The 12,686-nt window shown below is 40.2% G+C and overlaps 1 protein-coding gene across 1 annotated transcript in view; it reads right to left on the bottom strand.

Annotated features, from left to right (window-relative positions):
- The window catches only part of skil (SKI like proto-oncogene), a 33,489-nt gene extending 29,994 nt beyond the window's left edge, over positions 1-3,495 (bottom strand). The window contains exon 1 of the mRNA XM_005806299.2: positions 2,211-3,495. Coding sequence (XP_005806356.1) covers positions 2,211-3,332 — 1,122 coding nt within the window. The 5' untranslated portion in view covers positions 3,333-3,495. The remainder of the gene's footprint in view (positions 1-2,210) is intronic.
- Between the last annotated feature and the right edge of the window lie 9,191 nt (positions 3,496-12,686).

Consider the following 12,686-nt stretch of genomic DNA (forward strand, 5'->3'; position numbering starts at 1 on the left):
ACATGGAGCGACAGCGTCTGACACATAAAAAAAGCACACCGAGATGTTAGGACTTATAATCCAACATGACATTACAGATGCTTTGGTGCTTGTGTCGCCCGGGTCCATTGTTGTTCACTGAGTGCATTTCCGTTGCGGTAATAAAACATCTTTTTTTTCCAACCTCTGAGAAGAAACCTCCGAGTCGGAGAGATGGGAAAGAGGCGGAACAGGAATGCGGTCAGGATGCGAGACGAGACAGCAGACGGCGTTTCCGCCGCATCCACACGCTCCAAGTGAACCAGACACGGAAGAGGGAAATCATTTGTCTATTTCCCGAAAACACAAACATTTGTGTGTTTGTTTTGGAGTCCATCTCTGCGCACATAAGCAGCTGCTTTGTTAAGAAAGGTGACAAATAAACCATGTTAGTGAGGGTTGTTGGTTTTGCTTTGACTGTAAGGGAAAAAATTATCTCCATTTGTGCATCAAAGCGTGAACAAACCACAGCGAACAGACAAAAACATCCAGAAACAATAGAAGAGTGAAGCAGAGGGAATGAGGGGGGTCCCATTGTGGTCAAAGGCAGGTCAGGAGACATAAACCACTGCATGGCAGGGGGAGAAAATCTACAGCTTTTCCCTCAGCGACTGTTGACTTTTTTATAGACTTGCTGGCCTTGTGGCTTTGATCATATATTGACGTGTTTCCCCCCCCACCCGCAGCAAGAAGAAAGAAAATACAGAAAACTATCAAGCAATTCAGAGCCTCAGAGATGAGCTGAAGAAATTCAATGAAGCAATTTCAATTTCAGGTTAGCCTCCAGGTGAAGGGACTCTGAAAAATAGCTTTTGCGTGCAGATATTTTCCTTTTTCCAAGAAACACTTACTCCCGACAAAAAATGTAGATTGGAAAAAAAAATAAAAATCTCAAAATAAGCTTGTTTAGGGAGCATTATGTTATTTTTTAACTGCAAAGGCACGTATGGAAAAAGAGGTTCCAATTTACTGAAGGCAAACTGGAGCAGCATTTCTATTCAGGCGTCCCTGAACCTCCTACGCCGAACCTTTTGTTGAGCGCCATTCCCACTGACCTGCAGGTGACCCCTGAGGGGACAAATGATGCACTTCTTCCTCAGCTGTAGCCAGCTGGACTAACTTAGGTCTGATCAGACCTGATGAAGCAGATGTCACCACCTGTCCCGGGACTCAGACACACTCTGGGTCAACACTGGTTTAAGAAAACACTGACCATAAGGCAGTCTGCTTCAGCCTAATAAATCAGCCACATATACAGTCCCTCCAGGAGGCAGCCATGTTTTGTTAGTTTTTTTTTTGTTTTGGGGGGTGGGGGGTAATTGAGGCCTAAAAGTTGAAATTGCGGCACATAATCTCCCAAAAAAAGACAGGATTTTAACGCAAGTACAAATCACATTTTCAAGTACATTCTTGAAATAGCACCTTTGATAAAAATACAATTATGTCCTGAGGAATTGCTAAAGTGCAGAAGAATCAATAAATCCTACAGAACATCTCAAAATGGTTTTTGAAGCAAAACAACCAAACAAAAAGAGGTAAATGTTACACACATGCTTTTATCGTCCAGGTTAATCTTTCAAGAGATGTTGTGAAACAGGAAATGAAATTAGAAGGGTGGCTTTTGGGGATTGGTCGAAATTCAGCAGAGTTGCAGTAATTGGTCAGAAAAGAAGGGCAGTCTGAAAACGTTAAGGTGATTTGTCAGATGTGCAGAAGATGAATGGTGAAAATGCAAGTAAGAGCAAAACTTGCAGATGAGTGAATTTGCTTTAATAGTCATGATCGCAACATCACAACTTCCTGTAGGGACTGCAAACAGGACACACTGCAGAAAAAACACATATACTTCCCAACACAAAAAAATATAATTTTTTTTATTATTAGATTAGCCACCAGAGCATGACAATTTTCACCTTGAACAATTGGTCATAAACTCTAAGATCCAACCAGCAATCTGATCTCATCTAACCAGGTTGCAGTAACGAGCACACCCTTCAGTGTGGAAGGTGCAACTGATGGAAGAAGACTGGAAGCTAGCTATTTCAAGAATCAATGAGGCGCACTGATGTGGAAACTATTCAATGACAAGTTGGCCTCATTCAGGCTGTGACAGAGTGAGATGAAAGAGCAAGATTTTTAGCAGATAACAGGAAGGGTTAACATAACACACAACACAAACAATGCTGACTTACTTTGTCAAGGGAGCTCTTGAGCTGATAGTGGAACTTCTCTTTGACCTCGTCCAGCAGCTGCTTGAGTCTGGGCTCCTCCGTAGTCCCTTGGTACTTCCTGGCTAGCTGCAGGTAGCAGGGCCACTTGGCCGAATCAAAGCCCCAGTGGCAGGTCCTCTTATCAGGTGACTTGTGTGAATGCATGACAAACTTCTGTGGCGAAAAGAGCAGCTGGCACTCAACGCACTGGATGCAGGGGGCCTCGGGTTGGGTGTAGAACTGGGGCACGAAGAGGCCCTGACACTTGCCCAGACACTGGTGCTCCACCTGGAAGCTGGCCTCGCTCTCCTTCAGCAGGCCCTGGGATAACAGTTTGCCGCTGGGGTCAGTGGGGAAGGCGGCACCGGGACGCAGCAGAGCGTTGCACAGCCGCTGCGCATCAGTCAGCGTGATGAGGCCGCAAGACGGAGCGTTGAACGGCAGGATGCCCAGCACCTTGAGGATGTGCAGCTGCTCGGCATCACAGCGGGAGCAGTAGACATAAAGCTCGTCGCACACGGTGTTGATCTGCTGGAGCGAGAAGTCCCGCAGTACCGAGTTCAGCACCTGAGGCAGGCAGAGCCGCTTCTCGCCACCGACCACAAAGCAGGAGATGGATTCTCCTTCCAGCAGAGAGTGGGTGAGTTCGGTGGAGCTGTCGCAGGGAACCAGAAGAGGGCCTCCGCCCAGAACAGGCGGGGAGGGCAGGGGCGGCAGTCCCGCGGGGGAACTCTCGTGGCCCGTTCGGGCCGAGAACGCGGCTGGGCCACCGAGGGAGCTCTGGCTGCTGAGGGTGAACTGGGCCAGCGTGTGTTTGAGACCAGGACTCAGGTCCAGGGCTTTCACAGAGCCCACGATGTGCAGTTCGCTGCGGGCCTCGGTGTCCATCTCAGCCTCATGGGACAGATCTTCCATCAGCTCCTTCTTCACCTTGGGAAGTTTCGGGAGGGAGTCCAAGCCGCGCCTCTTCAGATTGATCTCTGCCATCACACGTTTCTTGATGGGCGCATCCTCCATGCGCTCTCTGTACAGCCTCTTCATGTTGCCCTTAAATGAGGTCAAGTCTTTAAAAGGGGTTTTCAAACTGGTCTGGGTGCTGGCCATGTCCGAGTATGGGAATTATTGTCCTTCGCTTTTACTTCTGTCGTCTGTTCCTTGTTTTCCTGGTGTACGTTTTACCCCCTCAAGTCTTTACTAAAAGAAAGTCTTCTGGTAGCTGCACACATGCATGATGGTTCCGGAAGGTCTCTAGGTTCTGATCCGCTGTCTAAACACAATAAAACAAAGAAGGTAGTTTAGAAAAGACGACTCTACACATTGCAGCGTCTTTACATCCTTTACACAAACTTCACTGGAGTTTATTAGGGATTTAATGTGATACACTAACAAAGTAAAGAGACGTAAAAAATTATGTTAAAAGGGTTGTAGGTATTTACACTGAATCCCTCTCAGTCATTACTTTGCAAATCTTTGACTGGACCATTTTACGACACTTGATCTAATCCACTTCATTGTAGCTCTGGCTGCATATTTAGAGACATGAACTTCTACCTCAGTCTGAAGTTGCACTCTTCAAACTTTAATTTATAAAAGGATTTGAAAACCACATATTCACCTCATGGTGGCACTACTTTGTTTTCTAACATAAAAGTTTTAAGTTTGTAGGTGCCAATATATATACATTTTAGGAAGTTTTTACTCATGCAAAGGTACTATCCTGTTCCTGACATAAAAGATAATTGAAAATTGTTTCAGAGCAGTAAAGGTTCACATAGAGTGTAATGTTTTATGCTGCCTCTGCTTTGGACGGCAGAGGTCAGAGGCTTCCAGCATGGTCCACTGAACCAAATGGCCATTAACCCACTTCACACAAACACAGGAGAAAATTTACATCAGTCAAACCAAAGGGTTTCAAACCAAATTCTCAAGCGCAAAGTGAGAATTTTAACAAACCAGTTTACCAAGACTCGACAGTGCGAAATCCTCTACAACCTTGTCTTTTTTTTGTGAAAAATAACTTTGCAAATGAAAAGTGTCCTTTCCAAACCAGTGAAAAACAACTGATAAAAGTGGTACAACTAACCAAGGCTGGCAGTTTTCTTAAGAGTCAAAAGTCCCGCTATATCAAGATAAATAATTACAATCTGGTGTTCACAATTTGAAATGCAGAAATGATAGAAAATGCAGCAACAGAGCGGAAAACAAGGCACTATGACTTAATGATCAACTAATTATTTTCCCACGGGTTATGAGTTTGATTCGTTCTGGAAAACGGAAATACCTCTTCTTTTTTTTTTTTTTTCCTCTCCAAGTCTATGCAGGTTGATGAGTGTGGGCGGTTTAATCTGAAATATTTGTGGGCTACAAGGAGCCACCTTCTCAGGACTCCTTTGATGACGCTGAAGTTGGAGCCCGATCTAAAGTTTTCAAGTAGGTACTTGACTGAAGGACAATTACAATGCGTAAAATTAACCTGATGAAACCCAAATTGGAAAAGCACCATTTTAAAGCTTGTTTTCTTCTTTGTTGCCTAGCTTTTCAATGTGGTCAGCTTTGTCCAGGCAATGAAGAAGTAAAAAGTATATATATTTTCCCAAACAAAATAAAGGTTTTGCAAACCAAAAACTGTATTTTATTAGTTATTAGGCAGCATAATTTTGTCCTATCTTTGGCTATAATCTCTGTCTATTTGACCTATCTAGGTACTATTTTCAAGTTTATCCCCATCATGAACATTGAAGAAGCAAAAAATGACTTCAAATTGCAGATATTTTCACTTTTACAAACAAAATAGAAGTTTTGGAAATCACAAACTGTATTTTATAGAATAACTCATTAGCCTATTCTATCCAGGTTTGAGCTGTCTGGGTGTTATTGTTTTCAAGATGGGCATCACCTAAGGTGTTGACTGAAACTAAAACAAAAAAAAAGTGTGATAGAAGCTAATTCTGGGTTGTTTTTTGTTAGTTGAATAAAAGTAAGGGTGCGCAGCTCCGGTCCTTAGGGGTAGGTGTCCTCTGGTTATGAACCTTTAATTTGAACCAAAGTGACATCTAAACCACCCAGGACATTGGCCTTTGAGGACTGCCTGCATTTTCATAATCATTTATCAGGGATAAAATTTTAAACATGACGCCTTTCAAAATCGCCCCTTTCAAGTTCAAGCTTGACCAGATTCGTTTAATGCGGCGAAATAGTCCTTTATTCAAGCTGCGAATCGGATACTAACTTCAGCCTTGGTTCATTATGATCCATTAATTTACGGCAGAAAGCGCATCGCCCGCAGAGCTTCACTCCAACAGCATGTGCATCCGTCTGAGAAGCCTCGCAAAAATCCGTAAACTTGATCTCCTTAATATCACTCCCTCCACTTCTAGTATCATTTTTGCTGCAAGGACACCGCGTAATGCCCCTGCTCTCCCCCCTCCTCCTCAGTCTGTAGCTGCTCTCCTCTGGCTCGGCTCTGGTATGCAGACAGTGCTGATAATGACATTCACTGTCTACGCTACAGTCTGGTCTGGCGCACGCCGATCTGCTGAGGGCACGGTTGGGTTTCCGACCGCGGCGTTTATCGGACGGGCGCTGCGGTCGGAAATAAGACTAAGAATATTCCACATTTGGAGCTGTGAACTCCAAATGTCCAAAGGTTCTCACAAAAGATTTAAAAAGAAGAAGAAGAAGATCCTCGAATAAATTGCCTGTTGGCTTATTTAAAGAGAAATAAGCAGAAATGAAAACTGATTGGGAAGGAGTAAATGTCCAGGTTATTCTCAGTTAAATGGAGCTCGGACAGGCTAAATTAAACTGACCCACAGGGCTCCGTCCACACACCGGCTGACTGACACACACCACGGTGTCCGCTTCGACCGACTCACACCGGGGCGCTTACTAGGACGAGCTACCCCGGCATAGTGACCGATAAGCAGGATAACCCAGCGCTAATGTTCACCTCCTCCCTGATAGGGAGCGATACGGGAGGCTAAAGGAGATTAGCTTCACCCTCCAAAACCAACCGTTAATCACAAACCGTATTCCGCTTCAACAACCCCCGCTCTAACCGACCCGTTTTAATAACTCAATGTTCTTCTATTATCATTATTATTATTACTATTATTCGTAGTAGCGATCACTTGCCTGAACGACGTCCGCGTCGTCCTCTCCACTCCGGGGTCTTCTCAGTACTGGAAAAGCCTGGCGGACCGTCAACAAGATGCAGATAGAGGCTCCACTACAGCCCCGTAACGTCACACTGCACACGGGCTGAGAGGCGGAGACGTCACCCGGCTGACGGAAACTATGCGGGGGTGTCTCTCGTCTGTCGGTCCTCCTGTCTGTCTGTCTGTCTGTCTAGCACGGTCTGAGACGCTGGAGTTTTCCCCCTCCAGCAGAGCGGAGAGGCACCAGGGGCGCTTCCAGAAACTTTTGTAAAGGGGGCGAGGGCACACAAACAAAAACATTTAAAACAGAAACTAAAGAGTTTCATTGAGCTATTTAGGTAAAAAGATAGGAATTCAAATTTTTTTAAAGCAACTCAAAACCTAAATACTATGTTGTGTTATTTATTTGTCAAACATTTGTTTATATATATATATATATATATATCTTGGATATTTTTCATTTTTATTTGTAATAACCGCACAGTATTTTTAGCCTTGTACCGAATATTTTTATTATTACTATTATTCTTCTCAGTTAATCTTGATTTTTACATCTTGTTTTTAACACTTTAAGAACTTTTTTATGTGAACCTTTATACATGATGCTGCTGTTACACTAGAATTTCATAGAATAAATGCTGTTTCTATTCTATTCTATTCCCCTCTCTTTCTATATATATTATAATAGATTCAAGGTTTGCATTACATGACCACATTAAGCATAAATGTGTAGTTTAAATGTCAAATAGTTGTATTGCTTGTGATTACTCACTAATGATTATTATTATTATTAATAGTAGTAGTAATATTGGGGTTGCAGCTAATAATAACAATTATTATTCTAATTTCTCAATTATATTGCTGATAATCCAACTGATTTTCCGACTTCAAGCTTGAACAAGCTTCTCTTTGGATAAATCTGGCGTATTTACATGACTTATTCATGTTTATTAATTTGCATTGTCCCCTGAAAAAGAAAATAAAACAAATCAAACACGAGTATCAATCATACAAAAAATATAAACTGTGTCAAAAACACGCCTTTCTACTATATATACTTCAGATGTCTTTTTACATTAAGCCAAAATGAAATGTTATTTGTTCTAAAATCTACAAATCTTACAGATTAGAAATGATTTTTTTGACAGGATGTTAAACCTTTTCCTCCCTCTGCATGTCCTTGGTTAGCATTTGCTCTCTGTTTTGTTGACTTCCCATCGAGTTCACAGAAAAGCGAGAGGACAAAAGAGGACACGCTCACTGGGTTAAAGGGAGCCTTTCTGTCCCAGAGCTCCCCCTCCCCCGCTCGTCGTATGGACATGTCCTCCACAAGAGGTCAAAAGGTCACCTAGGAGGTATATTGAAATTTCAGAGAAGAAAGGAATTAATAAAAATTAGTGTTCAAAGAGGACAGAAATCCTTTTTAGTGATTATATCAGAAATTTTCTTAGAAGAGTGGCTAAGTACAACATTATACTCTTGAGACTGAATGAACGCTGTAAACTCAGAAGGTTATCATCCTCCGTCGACATTTTCCGGCGTTTTCTCAGCTGAGGCCGGCCAGCTGACCCGCAGTCTGATGTCACACGTCTGCGAGAGGTCCGAGCGGCTTGATAAAGCTTCGATAAACAAAGCGGCCGGCCGCAACCTTTTCGCTGCAACCTCTCTATGCCTCGCTCTCTGACAGCAAGGTCAGCAGTTGTATTATGAGAGCAGATGTGCATACACCCCCCGCAGCCCCAGAGAACAACAAGAGGGACATTGATTTTCCTGTAATAACATCACTCTGTGATCTGCAGGGAGTAAATTAATCTCATATGTGCAATAATGTGACCTGTGCTGAATGTTCATCGAGGGTTTAAAGTAAAAAAACGCTGAAGGATGAGGAGGACGAGGAGGAAGAGGGTGGGGGAGGTGGGACTGGTAGACAAAGTGTGGCAGACGGGTGCATTCATAAGCCTCTCCATTAGCCGAGAGTCGTCCTAACTGTTATTGGACTTAGTACTAAGTGGACCCAGGAGGCAGACACCTTGCTGGTCGTCTTCATACATCTTGTCTAAGATCAATGGGAGATATTGAAAAGTGTCTTGGGTCATTCAGTGGATCTATGTGTGATTTGGAGGTAATGATGCTTGCCGAAGCGGCAGTCTGAGGTCACACACCTTCACCGCAGAGCCGGAGCCGTCGGTCGGTTTGGGTCGGTCAACATGATTCTTCAATCTCTGGTTTTTAGCACAAGTACTCAGTTGGATTCGAACACATGAGCATTTAGGGTCATTCCTAGTGGAAGGTCAATGCCTTTCGGTGTATCCAACAGATTGCCTCTTCCTGCTGAAAAAGTTTCCTTCCTCGGTGTGTTCAGGTTGACGTGTACATTTGGTTTTCCTCCACACACGAAGGAGTGTGGAGGAACACGCACCTCCACACACACACATTTTAGACTAGCAGTGGTTTAACAACTCCAGACATTGAGTTTTTTCTGCCGGGCATCTACCAGAACAACTGGTTTGTTAAAAAGCAACTGTGGAAGTCTGCTCTGTGAGTATGAAAACAAAAATATTTAATAATAGTTAACAAAAAAGGTGAAAATACCACATTTCTTAACTGTTCAACTGATACCAAACCAGCTGCTGCTTCTGTTTGGTAATTATAGTGCCATCTAGTGGCACAACTAGCAAACTGCAACCAAATAAATATACATGCAACCCAAATTAATCCAGTACAAAAAGAGTAAGAAAAGACATAAAACACATAAAATCAAAAGATAATACAATAAAATAGAAGCACAGTGTTGTGATATGGCTGCAGAAAAAAGATATCAAAGGCAAGGTTCATTCTTATTAGATGAAAACAGAAGTACTCTTATTTTTATGCAATTATTGACTAATTAAAACAATAAAAACAAACTAGAAATGTAATGTCGGAAATTGTCGGAAATGTTGCTTACTGTGTTTTTGTTGTTGTTGTTTTTTACATGAAATGCATAATATTCATTAGTTTTTTAGACTGAAACATCAAAATAAATGTTTTTTAAATCAATATTTTGAATTACAATTATTTACCAATATTTTTCTTTTATTATTTTTATACAAAAAGTGAGTCGTACATCAGACTTGAAAACAAAATAAAAAAAACATCTAGTGTCATCATAAGCAACAGTTTGTTTGTGTCAGCCTTTTAAAGTGTAATTAGCTCTTCTTTGCTTTATCTACAGCTTTGAGAAAAAAACATGAATACCTGAACTTTCCATGAGTGCTTTCTGTGCTGAGCTGTAATAAAACTCACAAAGGAAGTTGCTTCATCTAAATACATCACATTTTGCTTCTCCTGTCATTTTGTCCTGTTTTTCTGGTATTTGCTTGATATAGAAGAGCTTATTGAAACCCTGTGGCACCGTCTGACTGGACTGACCTACATTACATTCAGATTCATTATCTGAAACGTCAGCGTTGCTACTGTACGTGGCCCTGAAACAACATATTGTCCTATAAATTGTCTGTTTGAAGCGACACAGACTGTCAGAAAACAAACCAGACAGAATCAGGCAGCATTAGACTGCTAAAACCATTTATGGTTACTGACACCTCTTACAGTACAGCGTTATATCAGAAATGACAAACCGAGCTGGGTAAGATGAGTGTTGCTGAGAGTGGATAGAAATGAGACAGACGGGGTTTCCAACATGCTGCAACATACAGTCTGACCTAAATTTTCAGATGATTTAAAAATATCTTCAAGGATCTGTCTTTTTCAGTTAGAAATATGCTTAATTTAAACATTTTTAGGTACTACTTTGCCCCCCTTGTTGTTTGCGCCACTGGAAAAGGTGTGCAAAAATCTTTTACTACAGTAGAATTTTCTCACACTGAACAATTTCCAAAAATCTAACCTTTAATTTGTTTTTGTTCAGGGGAAAAGATAATCCCATATTAGGAAGTGTCACACTTACCAACTCTCCTGCTGTTAATGCATGTAAAACCTGCTCAAGGTTGAATCTGATCAATTCTTTATAAATGTATAAGGATCAGCAATTCACCACAAATCTGGAACAAACTTCCAGAAAACTGCAAAGATGCTGGAAAAAAACATTTTCTTTAAATCTAGGCTTAAATTTCTCTTATTTAGAGTTGCTTTTGATTAGTAGCAACACATTTGCTTAATGATGATATTAGACAAAATCATTGTAGGTTTAATAATTGGTTCCTGTATTATGTTTGTATTGTGAAAAGCAATTTGAAATGCCTTGTTGCTGAAATGTGCGTTACAAATATACACGACTAGAAACAAACATTTTAGCTTCAAAATAACACAGTTCTTAAATAATTTCTGCCTTAACCATAACTATACTTTTACTTTCACCTTTTAAGTTTAATTTCTGAAGAAAATCTCAACACTTCTTTTTATGTCTAATTGACTGATAGAGGTTTTTTTTTTTTACCCCCAACAAAACATAATCTTAGTTATTTTTACTATGATTAAAACACATTTACATTTGTGATGGTAGGACAGAAACATGACACAGAAACATCTTGACATAAAGATAACATCTAATGATTGTTGTACAGACTTGGTGAGCCCAAGATGACACTCTTAGCGGCAATTGTCTAGCAATAAGCTTTGGAAGTATATCTATATATTTTTTTTACCAAACCTACCATCCTGATCACTTTGCGTAGTGGAAAGATAAATCTGAGTTCTCTGCCAGCGTTTAACCCACAGTCTCGGAATGACAAGTATGTGCAGGCGGTTCAAGATGTAAACAAGAATTGATTTAATCAAATCTACCATCAAAAAGTTAAATAACATGAAACTATGATGTGGTTTTAAAATTCAGTAAAGATCAAATCCAGTTTTGGCACTTTTTATATTCAGATGTGCTACTGTTATCTATTTTCTATGGGTTTCTTTTTGTTTGTTTATTTTGAATTTATGTCTTTACACTCCAATAACATTTTGATATGTTTCAACTTTTTTTCCATCTAAGCAGCACATAATGTCATGCAGAGATCTGCTGCTGCTTAAGAATGTGTGTAATATGGTGGGTTGTGTGACGCATCCTATGCAATGTGGTTAATATTTAATGTTCAAGTGATTTACATTGTAATTTATGCGATGCACATGTTGGAAACAAATTTCCTCTGTGGAACAATAAGGCACGCTTTACCTTAACAAGTAGGTTACTAATTTAAAGCGTCAATTAAAAACACACGAAGGCCTGACTACTTCTGGACTTTTAGAGTCATTAGAACCTGTCTGACAGCATGAAGTAGGCCAAAATATCTAAAAAAGAAACACAGCATGACCCAGTTAAGTCGATGAGAAAGAGACTGGGGGAAAATGGCTTCCATGACTCAAAAAACAAAGATACATAAAAAGCTAAAACAAATAGCCTGGAGCAGGCTATTTAAAGACTGGACATAAATTAAGTATAGATGCTGCATTAAACAGACTCTTAATGTTTAAAAACTTTCCAATGTGGCTAAATTAGAACAATTTGGTAAAGAATAGTGGGGCAAAAATTCTCTAAACGGATGTAAATATGGATGCAAAAGAGTGGAAGTGAAGAGCCAACTGCACTGAACCCCATTGAAAACCTCATGGTTATTCCACCAAATGGTGATTTCTGAGTTAAAACATTAGTATTGTTGTTTCTAAATGAATATGAACTTATTTTCTTTGCATTATTTGAAGTCTGAAAGCACTGCATCTTTTTTCTTATTTTGACCATTTCTAACAAATTTTTGCTTGGAATTTCAGAGACATGTTGTCAGTAGTTCATAAAATAAAAGAACAACGTTCATTTTACTCAAAGATAAACCTATAAAAAGCAGTGTTGTATAAAGTACTGAAATCTCAGAGTCAAGTAAAAGTATAAGTACCTCTCCAAAATATGACTTTGGTAAATTCGAAGTCACTGACTGAAATGTTACTTGAGTTAAAGTCTTAAAGTATCTGAAACTTCTTGTACTTAAGTATGGAAATTACTGTAAAAATGGATGTACTCAAGTAATGTAATGAAAAGTACAAGTAAAAAGTAAAACAAAGCAAATGCAGTTTGAATGACATTTTTTATATTTTGGTAAACTTGTCAAATACACTTAAAATAATGTACCCAACCAAGTGCAGGCAAAATTAAACCTGCTAATAGATATACCTGCAGGCATCATTTAGTTAAGAAAATTAGGTGCTTTACCTATAGCACAAGGTTAACTTAACCTGCTTTACAACTGAACCACCTTCTTAGTATACCCTCCAGGACAGAAAATACAAAGTTTTTGTAAGCCATAAGTTTTCCCTTCAA

The sequence above is a fragment of the Xiphophorus maculatus genome, chromosome 6 (assembly GCF_002775205.1).
Source record: "Xiphophorus maculatus strain JP 163 A chromosome 6, X_maculatus-5.0-male, whole genome shotgun sequence".
Taxonomy (NCBI): domain Eukaryota; kingdom Metazoa; phylum Chordata; class Actinopteri; order Cyprinodontiformes; family Poeciliidae; genus Xiphophorus; species Xiphophorus maculatus.